Here is a 21,516-nt window from a genome sequence, read left to right as displayed (position 1 = left end):
GCACACATTCTACTCATGTAAAAATACAAACACTTTCATCTACATCAACTTCCTCCACAAAAACTTCCATCTAATTTATTGTCATTTCCCAACTGTATCCAAGCTTAACCTTTCTGCGCTACCAGAGCTACTGTGGACTCCAGTGACTGGACCACTCTGTGTCCTTCTCAACAATTACAGAGTCAGTTGCCCAGTTCAGTTTCATACCACCCCATGCTCCACTTTTCATTTCTTAAAGAAGTTACATATCATTTTCTAACAGGAGAATCCTAAACATGTCTACTCAGAGTGAGTCATACTGAATTAAATGGGGCTTACTCCCAGGTGAGTTGTGTTATTTGAAAGCCATAATCTTTATTTGCATCTATAACTTAAGAAGGAGCTGTTGAACCACAGTAGCATATTGATACTGCCAAATATTTGCATTACTGCATTTATTCACATTCATCCCTTGCTACACTGGTCTCTCACTCTCTCACACTTCCGCTAAATCCAACCTTTAGATTTAGATTCCAAACTGGGTGGGGGAGAGAGATCTGTCCGTTTTGCTTACAAATCACTGTACATTATCTTTGAAACAGAGTGCTTTTTATAAAAAACAACAACAACAAATGACTCTAACCTCTGGATTTAATGAATTGTTCTCTGATGATTTTGTTGATAACAAAATGTGTGTGAAGCCATCCTGTTTTCTGACAACAATATCTCTATACCGGTAAGCGCTCTCCGTTTGCCTCACACTGAAGCGTAGCCTTTTATCAAAAGGCTGGTCCCTCCTTTCATCGATAAATCTTCGTTTGCTGGCTGTCACTCCCGTTACTGATGCTTGTATGTTGGTACCGTTTGTGGACAACGCTTCTATAAAGGTAGATGTACCTGTGAAAAGTTTCAACAGAGGTATGGTTTGACATCGGCATTGTGAGTTTAGCTTACCTAAATGGCTTACCCATGGAAAATATGCAAATGGCAAAATCCTAAAGCAACCACAGCGAAAGCAGAAATTTGGGTGCCATAACGAAAACCTGGAAAAGCAACAGTGTCTGAAATACAACTGCAGGAAATTGCTTAGGAGAACATGGTAGGGAAAATATGTATATAATGTTGAATCCATGAGGGGAAGGGAGGGATTAGATATCAAAAGACAAATCATCATTGTTCTAGTTTTATTTACAATGAAGTATGAAAAAGAAGCAGATGTGTAACACATTTAGCACATTCATGTCTATAACCCTGTTACTAGATAACCATGTATCGTTCTCCATTGCATGCCTCCAAACAACAAGCTAAATTTAAATGAAATTTTCATTCATGTGCAACTGAAATGCACTTGAGATGGAAAGCTACCTTGCAGCTTTGCACCCTTTCATATTTCATGGCTCAGTGAGACTACTGAGATACATGGACCCCTCCTATTATTTACTGTAAGAGTCCAATATTTTGTTGTTTTGCTTTCCATTCTGTTAACATCATGAGGTCCAAAGTACCCCAATAGGTTTTGTGTTAGATGATATTTTTTCAATGAATAATTTCATTTTTTGTGCTTGTTTGAAGTAAGTTTCTTCTCAACTTAATTTCCTGAAAGCTTAACACAATAACTCGGCTTTCCCATGTAACAGCTTCCAGGGTTCTGGATACAGCATACTTATCCTTAATTCAGATAGCTTTTTTGGACCGGACACAGAATAAAAGGAAGTCTCAGTGTACATTCTTCAGTCATGCTATGAGCCCACCTTCACAACTACAGTGGTACCTCGGGTTACAAACTTAATTCATTCCGGAGGTCCGTTCTTAACTCGAAACCGTTCGAGTTAAGAACCGAGGCTCCATAGAGAGCATACTTACATACTGTATTTGTGCTTGGTTCTCCAGTTGTACAGCTAGGGAGAGGAAGGTGCTCCAGAAGGTCATAACCACAGCCCAAAGGATTATTGGTCACCCTCTCCCACCTTTGGAAGAACTGTACGGTTCCCGTTGCCTTAGGAAAGCAAACAACATCCTGCGGGATCCATCTCACCCGGGATACAGTCTGTTTGCACTACTGCCTTCTGGCAGGAGGTATAGAAACATCAAGTCTAGGACAAATAGATTGAAAAATAGTTTCTATCCAAGAGCTGTGGCCTTTTTGAATGCTGTAACTCGATAGTGAGACCTGGGAGTTTGATGGGTGTGGGTGTGGGTGTGGGTGTGGGTGTGGTTGGAAGGTGGTTTGTTTGGTTGTTGCTGTTGTTTTGCTTTTGTTGTTTTTAAGGGTTGGCATCCAATTTCGTTGCACTTGTGCAATGTTGCACTAGTGTAATGACAATAAAGAATCTTAACCTGAGACACGCTTGCGCTAATGGGGCTTCCCGCTGCCACCGCAAGATTTCCGTTCTCATCCTGGGGCAAAGTTTGCAACCCGGAGCAACTACTTCTGGGTTAGTGAGGTTTGTAACCTGAGGTACCACTGTAATCAGCAGCTGAGCAGAAAGACAGCAAAATGAAAACTGGTTGAAGCCTGTTAGTGTTGCCTCTTCCCCCGCATCATTTAACAGTTAACCAAGCACCCTGCAGTCAAATGCCCTTAATAGAAGTAACACAACTTCTCCTGTCTCAACACTTGGCTGCAGGGCACCTGGGTCAACGTTTTCCAGTTGGAGGTAGAGACACTAACAAGTCCAAGTGGGGCTGGGGGCTGGGGTGGGCAAGACAAGCAAGCTGGGGTCCTCATTTGTCAGACTGGTTGTGAGAGCAGGTTCACACAGTGCAACTGAAAAAGAACTGCTGTGAGCCCCCCTTTAAAATTCTGGCAACTGTGACCACCAACTCAGCCTTTTTTAAAAAAAATTTTTGCCTTCAGTGGCATTTCTTGCCCCTATCTAGTACTACGTTGGGTACTATGCTACAATAAAGCAGAGAGGACAACTCTAGTGATTATACCGCTGTGCATAGCAAGTTTGTACTTTTATTTTTATTTTTTTACCAGAAAGGCAGCAGATGCGGTGAACAAAGTGTGAAAATTTATCTACTACTATTTTACTAAATAATTGTTACAAAGCGAAACATTATTATAGCACATTTTTACTGGGAGTAACAGAATGCCCTAGCTAATTTTGAGGCGCAGAAGGGTAGACAATATAGTACAGTGGTACTATATCAGACAACCAGATTTTATCGCATCACTTGACTCTTTTACATTCACTGTGCCTTTAGATCCTTACCGAATGGAGCTGCGTATGTTCCAACAATGCTATGAATTCCATTATAGCTATCTAAAAGTAAATGATCACTACTTATGCTGCAACATTCAAACATCCAAATTCTACAGGAACCTCAACACAGGAAGACAAGAAACCCTTATTGCAGTTAAGAGGGAGGGGTGGACAGAAAATCTGAAATTACACGAAGGTTTCAATTGCTGCAGAGCTATTCTATGCCAGAATATCTTGTACCTTTGCATTATGAGGAATTGCTTTAATAAAGGTTTTTACTTCACCTACTTTGCATTCTTCATTATCTGGGACCAATAAGGCAGCAATGCCTATACTTAGCTGGTTCCAGCTTTATTACATTTGTGTGGAACTATTTAAATAGGTAAGAGGGTGCCAAGGTGGTATTACAGAGAAACAAACTCATCTGCGAATGTTAATTGCTTTATAGATGGGGGTCCAAAAAGTGTTTGTATTCTTGGTTATGTACAGTAGGCAGAAAAGAGTCCTCCTATTTTTCTTCAATGCTAGTTAGCAGTGAAGTAAAGTTGCCGGTTTTAATTTCACAAAGTAAGAAAAGATACTAGAGGTCAAGGAAGGGTTTTTTTTCTTTGCCCCAACAATAATTTCAAGCAAAGAACTACTTATGCCTTAGCCAACTGCTTATGGATGCCAGAAAAGATACTTGCCATGATCTAATGACAGATCATGAAAATCTTCCAGATGAGAAAAGCATTATGACTCACTTTCTTGCCTCTAAGGCTGCAAACTGAAGCATCTCCACTAGGAAGCAAGTCCCAATGACTCCAGTAAGATTTGCTTAAGCAAATAAACATGATTAGGATTAGTCTGTTAAAATCTAATATACTTTTTTATGCTCACACCTATTATCTTTTGAGGGGAAACGTTAATACTTGATTGTCCAATAATATTGCAAGTGTATACAGTATGTTTAATTGTATTTCTAAAATTCTTCAACAAGATGTGTGTGTCAAAACATCCCACAGCTTCGCCAGAATGTAATTCTGAAACTATAACATAATATATGCAAATTTTATACTGATTTTTCATTAAATTATAATTCTGCAGTTTCTAATTTGCATTTATCATTTCCCTCCATTTTACACTACATTTTATTAACACTGAATGCTCTTAGCCCAATCATTCACACTTGAGCTCATGTGTTCCTTCAAGGACATTAAAGGCATTTATCCGTTTTCTCTACGATTCCCGCTTTGGTAAAAGACTTCTTCAGCCGTTACGAATAAGGCTAACCTAAAACACTCTTTTGGGAAGGGTGGGAAGCAGTCGGGATGTGTGTGCTAATTCCATCCCGTCACCATCCTACTTGACATCCAATTCACAAAAGGCAAATCTATGTAGCAGAAGTGTTTCATAACTGTGAGTATTTAGAATCTGGGGAAAACAAAGTTAGCAAATATTCTGGGAGCCTCCATGGATGTAACAGGCTCCCCAGTGCAGAAGTTTGTGTTCCATGAGTTGGAAGGTGACAATAATGATGGGATGGGGGTGGGAAGCAGCTGCTAGAGAATTTGTTTATGATTGTCTAGCTTGTAACGTCTGCAGAGGGCTATAAATTGTGCCATTTCTGATAAAGCTCACAGCCAGTGAAGAGCGAGCTTAACCACAAACTTGGATTCATATAATACACTGACTAAACCAAACTTTGGCTTAGCTCAGGGCAGTACAGGAGTAAAAAAAAAAAAAGACTAGGAATCTCCTCTCTGCAAGTGTGCATGTTTGCACGGGCCTGGTACAAGTGCCATGTCAAATTTTCCGTATTTCTTCCACTGTTTGCAAATCCTATCAGAAAACATTAATAGTGGGAATTCCTGTTAAGTCCCCCCCCCCTTTCATTCATAATTCCGTTTGAGAAATAAAAACAAACTCCATCCCAAGAGTAGTAGTTGACCAACAGTTGCTACAGGAAGATACTCAGGAAGAGGTGCAAGAAAACCTGCATGGTATGGTTTGTACAAATGCCTAAAAAATAAGACTTCATCCGCTCCCTACAATGTTTTCAACAAATATTTAAGAAGATGAAGGTGTTAATCCACATTAAACAGGTATACTATTCAGGTGTTGCTACTGTGCAACAGAGAGATCAAAGCTGTAAAAATTAATCAGGTAGGATAGAAACAAAATGGCTGCAATCCAATTGGTCCATTTGGGGTTTGGGTAAGTGAAGCCTTGGATTAAAATATGTTAGATCAAGAACCTGGCATTATATAACACACACACACTCAAACCGTTCCCTGCCCCTAAATATATGCATGTAAGTTATAAGCAATGTAGTCAGGTTGTTCACTCATGGCTCTGCCAAATAGCCAATTCATTCCAGCAGCTCTGAGAAATCTGCCCCAGTGTCAATATTTTTCCTGTGTTTTTGGACAACAGAAAAGGTTTCTTGTAACAGGACTAATAGACTTGTGTGTCTATCAGTCCAAAGTGGTTTTGCTGCTTGGAAAACGACACCATGTGAACTAACCTCTTCCTCAACGAAATTCACCGGAAAGCTGGAATAGTTTGGATGCTTTTGCCGTTTCATCTGAACTAGGAATTGTGGTTTAATACTAACTATGGTTAGTTTCAAAACAAGCCAGCTTCAATCTGTGATTTATGAAGCTGGCTTGTGTAAACTAGCCACAGTAAGTATTAATCACAGTTACTGGTTTGGACAAAACAATGAATTGTGATTAACTAAAAAAGCAAATTCTTTTGAACGCCTCCACCCTGCTGTGTACGTGTGTTCGTGTGGTGGGAAACATGCAAACGTGGAAGGAGGCTGTTTGTTCTTATAGTACAAAACCATGGATTAGAATTATGTCAAAACATGGCCACAAGGCACAAACAAGGAATGTAGCTTGCACACAATCTATTTCAGTATGACAGCCATATCATCATCAGTCAGTGATTAGCCTTCTACCTGGTCTGCTTGCCCTCTTCTATCATTATCAAAAAAACTTCCCCTCCTACAACAACAGGCAACCGAGACAAGCAATCACTATAGTAGTGTTCTGTTTTCCAACTTGCTAGCATAAATGTGCTTGTTTTTAGGGTTCTCTACTTAAGGGCAGAAAGTGCCCCAGAGAACCACAAGCAGAAGGAAAATAGTGCCGTTCTGCAAATAAACGAGCTATATAAAAAGGAGGGCCTAGAAGTCTGATTTTACAGTTTTAAACAATTTTTTATACATTATTTTATTTTTTGTGCACTGCTTAAAGACTGTTGCCATTTCGTGGTATATAAATTGTATAAAGAAATAATGAATCATGATTCTGCTACTGCTAGAGTCTGTGGAAGCAGAACAACACATTTGGATATAGTTTCACTTATCTGGTACAACACTAGCAAAATGTATAGAGCACCCTTTTACAGGCAAAGGGCATTTCCCACATATTCAAGGACATTACTGGATCCATCCCTAAAAGCATGATGCTATATTATGGCAACTTTCGCTTGCAGCTAAGGTAAGTTCCACCAGTGAGTAGGTAGGTATGTGGGTGGACAGATATTTGCCACTCAGCCACTTGTCTTGAATGAGCTGCTACGTGTCAAACTGCAGCTTGGTAATTTGCCTGGAGGCAGATTTGGCAAGACCTGAACAGCTTTTAGGTGAATTGTATGATGGCTACATGTTCTATAATGTCCAACCACAATTCTCTCTCTGAGTGCAGGAGCAGGTTGCTTAGGATATATGCATCCGTCAATGAAAACTTTTGGCATTTACTACTGTTTCAGAAATATGTTATTCATAAAATGAACACTTGGGTCTTAAGAAAGGAAACATGTCCCTGAAAAAAATCACAGGTACTTCTTGCATATGTGAAGGTAGTTCCTATAGTTTTTCAGGGTCATGTTTCCGCTCTAAAGACCCATTTTTTAGTAGCATCTTCCTGAAAGGAGCAGAGAGAGGTGGATTATGGTTTAAGCATCTAAATATTAAGTTTGAAAAATGGCCCAGACACCTTTTAAAAAGACACCAGACATCCCCTTGGGGAAAAAACACATCAAGATTTTCAAGTAGACTTTCCTGCACTAATGCACACCGGGAAATTTCCATGAATGGTTCCCGACTGCAGGAATGAAGTGCAACTGACGTGGTATAGTAAATGGTTTAACAGGGAAAATGTGTCATCCTTTCACCACAATGTCAGGTTTTAAGGAGCTGCTGTTCATAGTTGATTCTGCCACACTCAACACGTTAAAGATGCAAAAGAGATACCACTGTGTTTGAATAGGCTCTTGATCTCCCACAATACTTTTTTTTAACACCCTGATGGCAAATTATTTGAGCACTAAGTGGAAAAATGTTATCATGACATTATTTTATAACCACATATGCACCTGGAAATATATTCAGATACACTATCCGGACTACTCCCTTATAGCCAGTGTTTAGGGAAAAACCTGAACTATCACATCAGCCTTGCATGGGAACATAAACTATTCACAGGCTAGAGTCTACAACAGCATAAAACTAGAAGATGGCACCTATGCATTTGTAACAATAGAGCAGGCTTCCTCAACCTTGGCCCTCCAGATGTTTTTGGCCTACAACTCCCATGATCCCTAGCTAACAGGACCAGTGGTCAAGGATGATGGGAAGTGCAGTGTCAAGACATCTGGAGGGCTGAGGTTGAGGAAGCTCCAGATGTTTTGAGGCTCCTGATGAATGAATTTTTTAAAAATCAGTACTGAAGTCAAGAAGCTAAGATGACTGGATACTCTTAACTTCAGTAGTAAAATGAAGGGATTAAGTAATGCACACATATTGGTATTGTATACATGTCTCAGTCCACTTTTAACTGAAATGGATTTTAGGTGTGGTATGTATGATGCAGATATTATGAATGAGTTAGGTGAAACAGACAAATAAAAAGAAGAAATAATATGCTTCCTGATACATGACATGGACCCACCTGTATACAGGAGATTTCAACTACTGAACAAAAACAGAATAAATAAATTAGGAACAGAACAATACACTAGAGCAGCTACAATGTCATGTGGAAATCAATTTTAATTACTACTGGAGGAGCACTGTACGATTTGTGATAACTGTGGATGTGAAAAACATATTACACAAAACAATCTCAAACAAACACTGGTAATTCCTGTCAGAAAAAAAGATATATGCCAAGCTAGATTTACATGGCAATTAAAATATTTTATTCAAAAAGTCAGGAGCAGGTTCAAAACAACTCCAAGTGTTTAAACAGGTCAATAGGAAACGGAGGGGGGGAAAGAATACGCTATACTTACAAGGAAATAGGAAGTAAAGAACACTGGGAAGAATACAGGGAGATGCTAAAACAGATAAAGAAGGGTATTAGAAATGCAAAGCAAATCCTCTGAAATATACATTGCTACAGATGCTTTAAAAAAAAAAACAATATTTCCAGTGATATTAAGAGGAGGGGGAATTAAGGCACAAAAACATGAGGAAGAAATGGAGTATCATTTTGCAGAACAGGATATAAACTGGAATGCTGTAGCAAATGAGCTCCCCCAATACATTGACCATCACACACCAATTACTGTTCTCCTATATGGGTATCATTTCCCTAGAGCAGTGTTAGAAACTCAGATATATAAGCTAGGCACCAAATGGCTCCTTAAACCAGGGTTAGTGTCGCCAAAACAGAATGCCTTTTTGGGAGCCACTTGGCTCGAAAGTCTTTTTTTCCAATACGACTTTTTGGTTCCCATTTTTTTTTCCTGATAAAATGTGAATGGAATTAACTCTACAGGGTGTGTTGCTAGCATGAGAAAACAGCCAAGATCCAAGGATCCTGAGGCATGCGCCTCCAGATGGTGGAGATGTCAGGTGATATCCTGGCGCCTGGGCACCTCCACTTGGTTGCAAACAGTGCTTTTTTCTGGGGGTTACGCGGAGGGTACACATACCCCTAAACATTTCATGAATCTAAGTTTGGCCTCGCTGAGGGGCAGTACTTCAATATCAGTAGGAAACTGAGAGTAGCCCAAACATTTCTTAAAAAGAAAAAAAGCACTGATTGCAAGTGATTGATAGTCAGGTGCAAAATGCTCCTGGTGAATTTCAAACGATGCCCTAGAGGAAAGACTATGTTCACCAGTACCCCGTGATGAATGCATGTATAAAATGGGAAGCTCCAGCTGTCTTACAAAGTCATAATGTGTGAAGTAGTTCTTATCTGAGCCTCAAACAGCTCTGTCACCGTAAATTCCAGCGGGAATGAGGGCAGACTGGGTAGGAATATGAAGATGCAGGTGGACCCCCTCTCTCCCTGCAATGGTGCCATCATGCACTGCCTGCATGTATGTACACCTGTGCACGCACACTGCTGCTGAGGCAGAGGAAATAACAGCACCTTATTGCGGCATAGGAGACACCTCCACATATGCCTGGGCTTGGCTAGCTCATGCCTTTAATTGCCCTTGAGGACTGCTATTACTGTAAAAAGAACAAACCGCAACAAAACCCACTGATCGAGACAAAAAGTATTGCAATATTATATCTTCCATATAAAAACACGATAACACATTTCAAGTTAAGTCAGGAAGATATTCATGCCCTTTGACCCAAGAATGGTGAGTGAGAGACAAGGATTATCAAAATACACACCCCAGCATGTTTTTTTATGCCTCACTCTTAGGGTGTGTTTTCTGAAAACTTGGGCTGAATCATTTTTTTCTTTTAATGGTTCAAAACTGAGCAGCCACAAACTCTTCTACAGACCCCCCCCCCCCAATTTAGCCATGGCTAAAATCTGCCTCTGCACTTTATTCAGATGCAAGTCCAGCTGAGTTCAATGCGGCTTACACTCAAAAAAGTGAGCACAGGATTGTAGCAAAAGGGCTGAAGTTTGAGACAAAGAGATCTTAGCAGCAAATTGTACATTCTCTTTTCTCAGGGTATTATGCATAATGATAAACAGCTTGGTCTCACTGATGCCACTTTCAGCAAAAGAATGCTTAGTAGCACACTGCTGAGGTGAGGCTTGAGGGTGCATTCTTACAAGCTAAAACTTTGGGTGGAAAGACAGACAAGGCCACTATTTTGCTTTCTCCTCTTTTGTTCCTTTCGCAACTAAAGAATAAAGGATTGTCTAGATCCCAGAAAGACAGTTGCTATTTACTAGCATAATACAGAGAAATACAACATGGAACGAAAAGTATTATAACAATCTCACGTGGATTTTGACGGAAACGTATTACAAAGGAGCCTCGAAATACTACTTCAGCAGTGACAGTAACTGAAGAAGACAAATGGAGCAGGAGTGAGCACTGATTTACTAACCTCTTGCAAAGGAAGCTGTTAATCTGTGCACAAATCCTACACAGGATCCTCCCCCCTCTTGTATGTTTTCAACTATCATCAACCCCCAGCTGTTTTTCCCTGCTGTGAGGGAAAAGATATAGGTACCCCTCCAAGATAAAACCACTTGGGTATGGAGAGCGGAGGAAGGGAGAAGCAATTTTCGAACAGATAACCTGTTGGAAAGGGAAGAAGCCCCTCCTCAGTGTTCATCTTCCACGGTTGCATTTAATAAAAGGGGGAAGAATGGGTAGAAACTATACCCAGTTGAGCATCAATGGTGTTTTGGCCCTAAGTAACACCACCCAATTCAATTTGGGGTATCGCATACCCAGTCAATTTTCTTATATTAACTCTCATATTCGCCAACTTGCTTAATTAAAGGGACGGTTTCTGAAAAAAATATGAAACCTGCTGGCTGTTTAAACCTCCATCTGTGATCACTTCTAATATATATTTGCTTTAACTTACTGTTGAAGCAGATTTTTACAAGGAACCTTGGGAAGGACATGTGCATGGAAAACTTTATTCTAGAGGAAAGAATACACTTTCATTACATTGGTTAAAAAGCAGTAATTGAAAAATGTATTCTGTAACTTTACTATTCCATAACTATAACTTTCATCTTTGGCATTGCCCCATTCTGTGTCTCAACATTCTGAAAAGCATATTTTCTGACTTCTAACCTACCCTGTTAAATCTTCTTTAACAATAGCCAGAAGCAATTTTTTCTACAGATATTGTTTATTCATATATTTACACCTGAGTTTGGATGTAGGGAACCCAGATTTTACAGCATGGTCATCTCAAGAGGGGCTTTCCCCCCACAACAGTGCAGCACTCCGGAGTCCAAGGCATCTCTCCCAGCCTGCCTTCAGCCAGCCTGCCCAAAATGGATCTCTCTCTCCTGCTTCTCCTTCTTCCAAGCACACCTTGCTAAAGACATTCTTTTCTGTCACCTCATACACACCCCATCACTTTGGCAGCCTCTGTCTGCCTAGGCCCAATATTCCTCTTAGATGGGCCATCAAGATGGGCTTTTGTCATGTTAACACATCTATCCCAGGTGAAACTCATGCTTCCCTTCAATCATCAAAATCCTACCATTTATTAATTTCTAGGGTTAAGGGAGTTCCCCACCCCCCAAAAAACCTTATAACAACACACTCAGTTTTTGCCTTGTTGGACTTCATACATACTCTGTAAAGAAGATCTCTTGATTTACTCATCAAAACCCTCAATTCCAGAGCCCAGGAAACCTTATTATGCATGCTCACTGTGAGCAGAATTATGTAAGTGGAACAGCATTAGCATAATTCAATCAAATTTATTTGATGCAGTGGAAGAGGAAGTCATCTTGAATGGCTAGGTAAGTACAGCATCATATAGATTTCCCATGTTGTCTGAGATACGTGTTGAATTCCACACAATTATACCTACTTCTATAGAGATAATGGGAATAAATAATTAACAAATAGGCCATGGGGCAGCCAATATGGTGCTCTGCAGATGTTGTTAGCCTTCAACTCCTAATGGGCCCAGCCAGCATAGTCAATGGTCCCAGATGATGGGAGTTGTAGCCCAACATTATCTACAGAGAACCATGTTGAATACTCCTGTACTGTAATGACATTCCATCATCTATTTCCCAATTTCCAACCCCTGCTTCATATTACTGGCTATCAAAGAAAATGCACATGACACAAATATATTCACTTCCATAAATACATGTTACAGAGGGAAGAGGGAGAACATAACACATGGTTATCATTTTTAGATTCGGCACCATGTTAATTGTCTTATCTAGTTCCAACCTATGGATCAATACACTAAAGACCTAATACGACTAACATGAACATTTTCAAGATTATCAGATGAAATTGCTTGCCAAGGAATAAAACCAAACAAAGGCTCAAGGAGGAGAGAACTGACACAGACTAATTAAATCAGTTTTGTTTCATTTCTCCATGGAGGATACTGGAAAGATCCCCGTCACAATTGCTTTGTATATCAGAAGTCAGAACAATATTCTCAAATCCATACTGCAATCTAAGGGGTTTTATGGCAAATGGAAAAAAGTTGTAGAAGTTGCAAGACCAACTGATATTCAGCAGGTTTTCTGGAAACTATATTGCTGCTATGAAGGTAAACACAGATACTGCAATAAAAGCCATTACTGAAAGTGTAATCAACACATTCTTGGAAGCATATTTTGAGAAAAAGACTTTGAAGTCAAAAAGTCCAGTTTGGGAACCAAGATAAAGGTGCAAACTAGGACACATTATTAATCTTAAACATAGCTGATTAGAAAATCAATACAAAGCCATTTAGTTTGTGACAGTCTCATCATCTCTCAATAATAATTTGAATCTCGGCTCACTATATTAGTTGTGGAGCAGGGACTGAAATGCCTTCCCTGTTCCAAAAAATAAAATAAATGGAGAAGCTAAAATTCTAAAGGGTTTCAGTGTATAAAGTAGAAAACCCAGGAGACCTGCAATTAAATGTGTTGATGGAAAAAGGTATTATAAGGTATTTTACCACCTCACAGTGCAAACAGCAGCGGTGGGAGGTTTCTGATCACGAAAATGGTACCTCAACTGAGGGCTGCAAACCCCTGCTGAAATGAATTAGTAACCCCTTGCATAAACATTTCAATTAACACATCAAATACAGAAATAATGAATATCCATCACAATATCCTGCATAGGGTAAAGTTTTAATTCCCAGATCCTCCCACTTTTGTTGAAGTTTAAACAGTTCTGGCCTTTGCCATCAGAAAAATCTGATGAGTTTTATGGTCAGTTTATCAGTTCAAGAAAAAGCCTCTGTCTTACAACTCCCATGATTTCTCCTGAGATAGGTATGAACAACTGCAAGGACTCGCTTCTAAGGAGACATGATTGGGGTTGCAGCTTTAGTCACAAACATGCAGATTAAATGTGAATATCTTTTATATGGGTAAAAACAATAATCTCGAAGCAAGAATAACTTTTTGTTTGTTTGTCTATTATGCCCACACATGCTATTTCAGCTATTGTCATAGAAGAGGCATTTTCTCCCACGCGGGAGAAAAAGTTTACTGCCTCTTTTAAGATGGGGCTTGCACTTTGGGGTTTAATATGTATTTCTATTAAAAGAGTGTGTGTGTGTGTGTGTGTGTGTGTGTGTAATCTACTGCCCAATTAACTGAAACTTTTTTAGTTGCACAAATGTGCGTGCCCCTCCCCCATGAATAAAACCAACCCACTTAAACACTTAGTCCTACTTGGCAGTTCTGGACGCAAAACCCACCTTGTACACTAAGCCCTAATGAAGCCAACTTGTCCGTAGCAGATGGAGGCAGTACTAAAAACGGATATATAAAAACACAACTTGGGATGTTGCGGGTGAAAAAGGCTTTCCCGCAAAGAGAAGAAGATAATCTCAAATCTTTTCAGCACTTTAAAGCTCAGCAACTACTGACAAAAAGACATGACCAGAAACACCTTTCAAATGCTATTCTAAAATGGGAAGTGACTTCCACAAGAGGGGCAAGCAGCTGTAGAGAGCCTTTCTGCCGCTTGCAACATCTGAGTCTTCAGAGAAGCGACAAAAGATGGATTTCTAGATTGCCTATGCCAGCTCCTCCTTTCCTTGGAAGTTGCAGGGCTCTTGATGAGGGAGCTGCTACTAGCTGTGAGAAGCAGCAGTTCCTGGCAGAGGCGCAGCGAGGATGGGGGCCATTAAACAGACAGCGCTGCTAGGTAACTCCCATCTAGTTGCAGCTGACCTGAAATCACAAGAGAAAAAGCCATTCTGCTCTGTGGGGAAGGAAAAGGCTAGAAGGAACGAAGGAAAGATGGGGCTAGGAGAATGGAAAATAAAATAAAATTCAGAACAAAACTTGCTGGAATTCTCTTTAGATGATAACGCTTTTTTCATTTAAAAGCCACTTAAATGGCTGATGGCCACTGGCTAGTCTCAGGATGCTCCACCAGATGCAGAATATCCACCAGAAAGTAAGATTTAAACCCTGAAACATCAGTACTATAATATCTGCACTGGCTTCCCAGTACTTTCCGAGCACAATTCAACAACACCTTGGTTTTGGCCAATAAAGCCACCAACATAGGTAAGAGACAGCATCCTCAAGATGTTATATTTTGTTTTGTGGTGATTTTTAAGATCAACCAACAGGAAACTTGTTGGCTCTACTATATTCAAATCCATATTGAAAGGTTCTCAGTGGATGCTCCAGGATTGTGTTGAGTTCTGAAGAATCAAACTCCAAATAACTCTAGGATAAATACCTTCTGGAAGCACTGAACACTTCCCTGTTGGCGTTAAATTCTAACAACCGGGCCAAGAATTGGAATAATTTTAATTGATGGTTCATTTCTCACGCATACACTCCCCTGAACCTTTTTGACACCTGCCGTGAGTTCTTAGGAAGGGCCAGGAAAGAAATTTAAATAAACAAAATAAGTCTTATGAATATTATATTGCCAAAATCCTTGAGCTAACATCAGTACAATTCTCAGCCGGGGGAAACTGCAATCCTTAATACAGGGTACCGTATTTTTTGCTCTATAAGACTCACTTTGTCCCTCCTAAAAAGTAAGGGGAAATGTGTGTGCGTCTTATGGAGCGAATGTAGGCTGTGCAGCTATCACAGAAGCCAGAACAGCAAGAGGGATTGCTGCTTTCACTGCGCAGCGATCCCTCTTGCTGTTCTGGCTTCTGAGATTCAGAATATTTTTTCCCTTGTTTTCCTCCTCCAAAAACTAGGTGTGTCTTATGGAGCGAAAAATACGGTAATTATTTATGTTCCTTTCCTAACTAACTAGGGAATGAAGAGAATTTGCAGACTGCGTGAAAGTAAGAATAAGGAGGCAAGGAGCTGCTCTGGGTCTGCTTTGTAATAATATGTTTTCCTGACCTCCCCTCTTTTATTGTTTGGTTTAAGGATTAACATTGTTTTGCTTAAAGATTACATGGCTCTAATTTTGAAGAGTAAAAAGCATGCAAGACAGAATAATACAATTCAAAATAACAAAACAAACAAAAAAATATATCCAGAAAGCCTAAAATGACATTAGCTGAAATCTGCTGCCACTTCCATCTATTTTGCTTCTCCAGTTCAGATATTTAATATGCAGTCATGGGATGCCAACTGGCACACTTCCTTGCTTTTCCTTTGCTTCTCTCTCCCTTTCCACATTACTTCCTTATCTTGCCTGTTGGACTTAACTTTCCTCTTTGCCATCCCCACACCTCATTATTTTATGTGCCTTTTCTTCCTCCCTCCCTCCCATTTCTATCTGTGTCCTTCATACTTTGCATACTGCACAATTCTCCTGATCCTTCCAAGGGTGCACAGAGCTCAGAAATGGACTCACATTGCCTAAAAGGTGGTATAGCTCCTGTTGTGTACTGGGTCAAAGGATTTTATATCTGTATTATTATTGTCTGTATTTGCATTAGGGTAAAGTAACTGCCTTTTGGTTTCAAAGGGTACAGCTACTATTGGTTCATTTAAGCTGCTGTATTTGGATCTTCTGTCCTATTGGTTTCCTCCAAAAGGCAGGACTGTGATTGCCTGATATTGTTCCCTCCAAAATGTATCCTTTCTAGCTAGTCCCCTGTCCCTATAAATGTAGCTTTCCTTCCTCAGTCTTGAGTCTTGTTTGCTTTAATAAAGAAGTGTTACTAGAGAACTGTCTCCAGCATATTATGTCAAGAGAGCTGAAATCACAAACCCCATGTCACAACAGTTCCCTTCTCAGGTGCAAGAATCTCTAAACCTTTAGGGACTTGAAAATCTGTAGCAGAAAGTTACATACTATTAACCCACATCAATGCATTTTAGACTTGCTTGGACGCCGAAAGATAATTTTAAAATAATATATAAAAATGATGCTTCTAAGATAACAGCTTTTAATGTTACCTGTCTGTTCCAGAATACCCAACTATGGCTTATTCTCCCACTCTGCCACAGTTTTATTGTTGCATGTTCGTTTCAGAACAACCATCTCAGGATTATTGTTGTTTTTTTCAGTTTTATTTTATTTTATTTTAAAAAATTTATTAGGTTTTCCACAATAATAACAAAAACCACAAAGCAGAATAACGCACAAAAACAGGAAAAGGAAAAGGAAAAAGAAAAATACATCAATGAGCGAAAGAAAAAAGGAACAATAAACAGATAAACAATAACAACAAACTTAATTCTTTACAAATCCAACCTTTTAAACATATTGGTTGACTTACTCTAGTCCCTTCCTTCTGAGTTTCCTTGTAGTTGAAAGTAACAGCTTCCAATATCATTATTGAACTAAAACAATTTCCAATTATAGCCCATCTTATTCACATTTCTTAATATTCTAAATCCCATTTATTTAATTATAACTTAGTTTAATCCTAGGCCTATTTGTTTCTTTCAAGTAATTTCTAATCTTTTATATTACAAAGTTTTTTTTTCAGTTTTAAGGTATAATCTACTTTCGACAGCTCTGAATTCTCATTCCCCTTTCTCAACAGAATAGACTTGTTTTTTTCTTAATTGTTTAAACCAATTCATGAACCAAGAACCTGCACATTGACCACTAATAACGAAACGTATGTTGTAGATATTTTTCCACATTTATTATGTTATTTTTGTGATATACAAATGACATGAGAAAACTTGGTATACTTGTTTGTATGGCATTATTATTGCTTATAAAAGCCAATTAAAAAAATAACAACAAAAAACGGGTTATGACCTTTTTTAAGGGGGAACACACCTTTTTAAAAAACCCCAAGTTGAAGGAAATAATCCAGCACACAAGCCCCAATGGCCACATGCTGTCGAACAGGTGGTGGGTACCTTCCAATGACGGTGGCATGAAACAAGAGCTTGAAATATTGAACACAGTGAACAAGGAATATAAAAGTTCTCGTCACACTTAACATTCCTTTAATTGCAACCCCACCTCCCTAAACAATTGAAAGACAGTCAACTCCTCATCCTGAAAAGCAGGAAATGTGTTCCCTCTGTAACAACTGGGTGAGAAATTTTGCTGTGTTTCACATAAAACACTGCCCACAACCAGTGTTCCACAAGGTCTTTCTTGAGCAGTAGCCAGCCATTGTTTGTCGCTTTCTCTAGGTACTCTGGCACATACAGCAAACCCAGGAGGCACAAAGCCTTAGTTCTTTCACTGTCTGTCCTTCTAGGTCAGGGGTCTGCAACCTTTAAGACAAAAAGAGCCACTTGGACCCGTTTCCGAAGAAAAAACAAAACTGGGAGCCGCAAAACCATTGCGACATTTAAAACAAATATATCTCCGGAGCCACGATCTGACAGCGGGCGGGAAGGTGACGTCGGGACGGTGCGTGACTAACGCATGCACCGCCCCCATGCGACGTCACAGCCAGTACAGCGCCCGCCACAGTGAGGAGTGTCGGGGCGCACGATGCGCCTCCTAACCTTGCTAGTATCCGCCCTGGAGCCGCAGCAAAGATGTAAAAGAGCCACATGCGGCTCCAGACCCCTGTTCTAGGTTCTCTGGAATTAGTATAGAATAAAGAGAAAGCACTGGATTTATGGCACTGGCCCCAAACAAACTAATTTAGAGCTCTTCTGCCAGTGTGGCTTTCTGTTTCATTATCATGCCTCTGTAAGGATAAACACCTCCCACTGTTCTTTCCCCCATCCTTTCCCCTCACCTCCAGAAGATGCAAAATATATTGCTCATGGTCCAAAGGGCAACAAGCTGAGAATCTAGAGTTGCCGGAAGATAAGAGAGGCGGCCAATTCATTAAAAACAAATGAACGGAAAAGGCACAATACACAGTTGAGAATGTGCTCAAACACCACTACAGAGTCAAGGTTGTGAAAAATATAAATAACCAGTTCCTGGCACATGGGTTGCAGGATGCAACTATCTTTTCTTCCCACCATGTGCTCCTTAGAGTGGGAAATCGCCAACTCTGAGTTTTTACTTCTACTTCTTGAGTCCTAATCCCAACCAGTTGCCATTTCTCAATGGCTCCCAACACTTGATTTCCAGGCAGGGTTCAGTCCTAGCACCTCTCAATTAAAAACTCCCTAGAAGATTGGGGACGTGGGTGGCGCTGTGGTCTAAACCACTGAGCCTTGGGCTTGCCGATCAGAAGGTTGGCGGTTTGAATCCCCGTGACGGGGTGAGCTCCCGTTGTTCTGTCCCAGCTCCTGCAGTTCAAAAGCACACCAAAGTGCAAGTAGATAAATAGGTACCACTCCGGCGGGAAGGTAAACGGTGTTTCCGTGCGCTGCTCTCATTTCGCCAGAAGCGACTTAGACCCAGAAAAACTGTCTGCAGACAAACATCGGCTCCCTCGGCCAGTAAAGCAAGATGAGTGCCGCAACCCCATAGTCGTTCGCAACTGGACTTAACTGTTAGGGGTCCTATACCTTTTAGAAGAATGGCTGGATGTGAGGGCGATCTGGCTGCGACATCTGTCACCCCATTGATCGCCAATGTTGATTTGGCTGATCGGCTGGCTAGGCGGGTGTCCCCTTCCTCCCTCACCGCTCCATGTGCGTCCCTCCCGAAGCTGCGCGCTCGGTGGAAGTGGATGACCATCCTAGATAGAAGGAGTGTACTGTTCTTCGGTCAAGGGTATACAATAGCTGCCCTGCCCTGCTAGAACCTCCAAAGAAGCTCAAGGTCCATTTGTAGAAGAATGGCATGCAAGGTATAAAACCAGAAAACACATCGAGAACAAAATCTCTTCTCTCACTTGCATACTTGGATCTCTTTCAAACTGATTCTGGGCTTCCCCAGACTGGTGTTTTATTGCAGATGTACTTGACACAGCAGTGCATTAGTGGTGGGTTTATTTTGCTTTATTAGTTGTCCTGAGATGCTTCTCCAAGGCTACCACATTATTGCTGCCTAGAAGACAGCCCCCACCCCGAAAGTGGTATGAAGTTACAGGATTTCAGCAAGAAATGAAGAGGTATGACAGCCCCAAAACATTTGCAGGCACAAATAATCATGAATGTGAAATAAAAAGGACATGGTTGGGGCTTTCCTAGAAATACCCAACTGGCTTCTACACTTCACAAACATTTTTTACCCAGGGTGAACACACTACACGAAGTGGCAAGAAAACAAGAAACCTTTCAAGTGAAAATTATATTTAATGAAAACCGAAACTCTTCCTTCTTTGATTGAGATAAGGGAAAATGTTAGAAACAGAAAGACCAGTAGCAGATTTTGCTCTGTTCTCTGGAAGTCCTTGATCCCCAAACTTGGTACTGATTTTTATGACTTGCTCAGGAGTCATCATCTATTTTGAAAACATTTCCTTGTATTTCCTAAGAAATGTTTTGCTACATGCCCTTGCGCATTCTGCTATTTACCAAATAAAATTCCTATGTTGTTCTCAATCTTTCTTAAATACTTGATGGAAACTATGTTTCATGAAATTTTCATTCCATTTACAAGCAAGAGACATATAGGCAGCTGTGTCATTTCTTTGGGGGGGGAGACCCCAAGCAGCAGCACCCATATTTTAATAGGAATGCCACACAATAATAAACCAGTCTTTGAATCTCACAGTACTCTCTCTCAGGTTGAAAATTAAAAAGAAAAAAGGGTGAATAAAGATCAAGAGGGAAGCCCATCTGCAATACATGACAGTCTTAGGTTGGAAATTCAGAAACTCTTTGCAAACTAAGGGTTTAGGAGACCCAAGTAGTTACACAAGAGCTATGGCTTCTCCCTTTGAAAATATTGTTATGAATGCTGGCTTAGCCATGCCTTCTGTCACGCAAATTGCCTGATAGATGGCACACGGCCCTCGGGAAATATATCTTAATAAAGCCTGATTTTTTCAGGATGGGCCGCTGATATTTTCACAAGGGGAGAGGCTCTGGAAACGTAGCAGAGCTGTGGGGCTGCTCTGAGGTCAGTGTGTGAACAGCAGCTTTTATTTTAGGAAGCGGTGCAAAGAAGGGGTAGTAGCATTTCAGCAGAAGGCACCTAAGGGCATGCAGATTCCTTTGGGAATCTGATGTGGGGCAATGAGTTTACTTCATGCTAGGAGTGCTAGCCTCTTTGCTTCTACCTATACTCTCTTTGTAACTAAACACAATTATTACCAAAAAATCACACTTTTGAGGATCAGATGGAGGAACCCCAAAAGGAAGCCAAACCTTGCTAAGTTCTGAATCTAGATTACCCTGTTGTTCCACACTCCCCAGGGAAGTGGGGAGTGTGGAACAACAGGATTCAGATCACTACACATGGAAAGAATATGGTGGGGGGTTTTTTTGGGGGGGGTTACAGGGTTGTTCGTGTGGGAGAGCTCTGTGTGCGCACACTGGTCAAAAACATTGGATAATGAGAGGCATGGCTGCTGTGTGTACCAATGGTCAGAGTTGGCCCCCACAACCATTTGCATGCATTATTAGGTGGGACTTGATATAACATAAAAGCCAGATGCGACTTAATCTAGCACTGATCAGATCTCTTACAGGACAGAGAGTAGATGAAACAGATAATCTGGCAGCCTTCATATTAGCAAGGCTGAGGATTAATGTTAGATGACAGGATAGGCAAACAGTTGACCGAAACCAAACTGGGTAGATTGGGGAACATGTTTTCTCCAGGAAAGAAGTGTCATGGATATTCTACCACCGACTGGTAAGATTTTGGCTATGGCTATTTCTAGTTGAGCAGTGAAGTTCAAGGAATCCTTGCTGGAAAATACTTTTATTTGTAGAGCTTACTGAATGTGGGGTGGGGTGAGGAGGCAAGGACTGTTCCCTCCTTTTGGTTGTTTGCATACTTGTATCTGAAAACCTAACAAACACTTTTTTTCTTTTTAAGGAATCCGATACGGAAAGCAACATTTGGTATTTGCCAAATCAACCAGCAAATAAATAAATAAATATAGGCAGCTGAGCTTGTGTCCTTTATAAGGGCAGGAGAACATTTTTTAAATAAAACACACTTGTTCTTATAAAAGATTAAACTAACCTTGTAAAAAATA

The 21,516-nt window shown here is 40.4% G+C and overlaps 1 protein-coding gene across 2 annotated transcripts in view; it reads right to left on the bottom strand.

The window, feature by feature from the left end:
• CDYL (chromodomain Y like) overlaps positions 1-21,516 on the bottom strand; it is a 95,765-nt gene that overhangs the window by 17,932 nt on the left and 56,317 nt on the right. The window contains exons 3-4 of one of the 2 annotated variants that reach the window (XM_082234456.1): positions 8,472-8,516; positions 623-876 (exon numbers count right to left, since the gene is read on the bottom strand). In XM_082234456.1, coding sequence (XP_082090582.1) covers positions 623-876; positions 8,472-8,516 — 299 coding nt within the window. The remainder of the gene's footprint in view (positions 1-622; positions 877-8,471; positions 8,517-21,516) is intronic. The other variant, XM_082234457.1, reaches the window with a different exon arrangement.

Source organism: Podarcis vaucheri, assembly GCF_965113315.1.
Source record: "Podarcis vaucheri genome assembly, chromosome: 8".
Classification (NCBI taxonomy): Eukaryota; Metazoa; Chordata; class Lepidosauria; order Squamata; family Lacertidae; genus Podarcis; species Podarcis vaucheri.
This window is presented reverse-complemented; position numbering and strand designations above follow the sequence as displayed.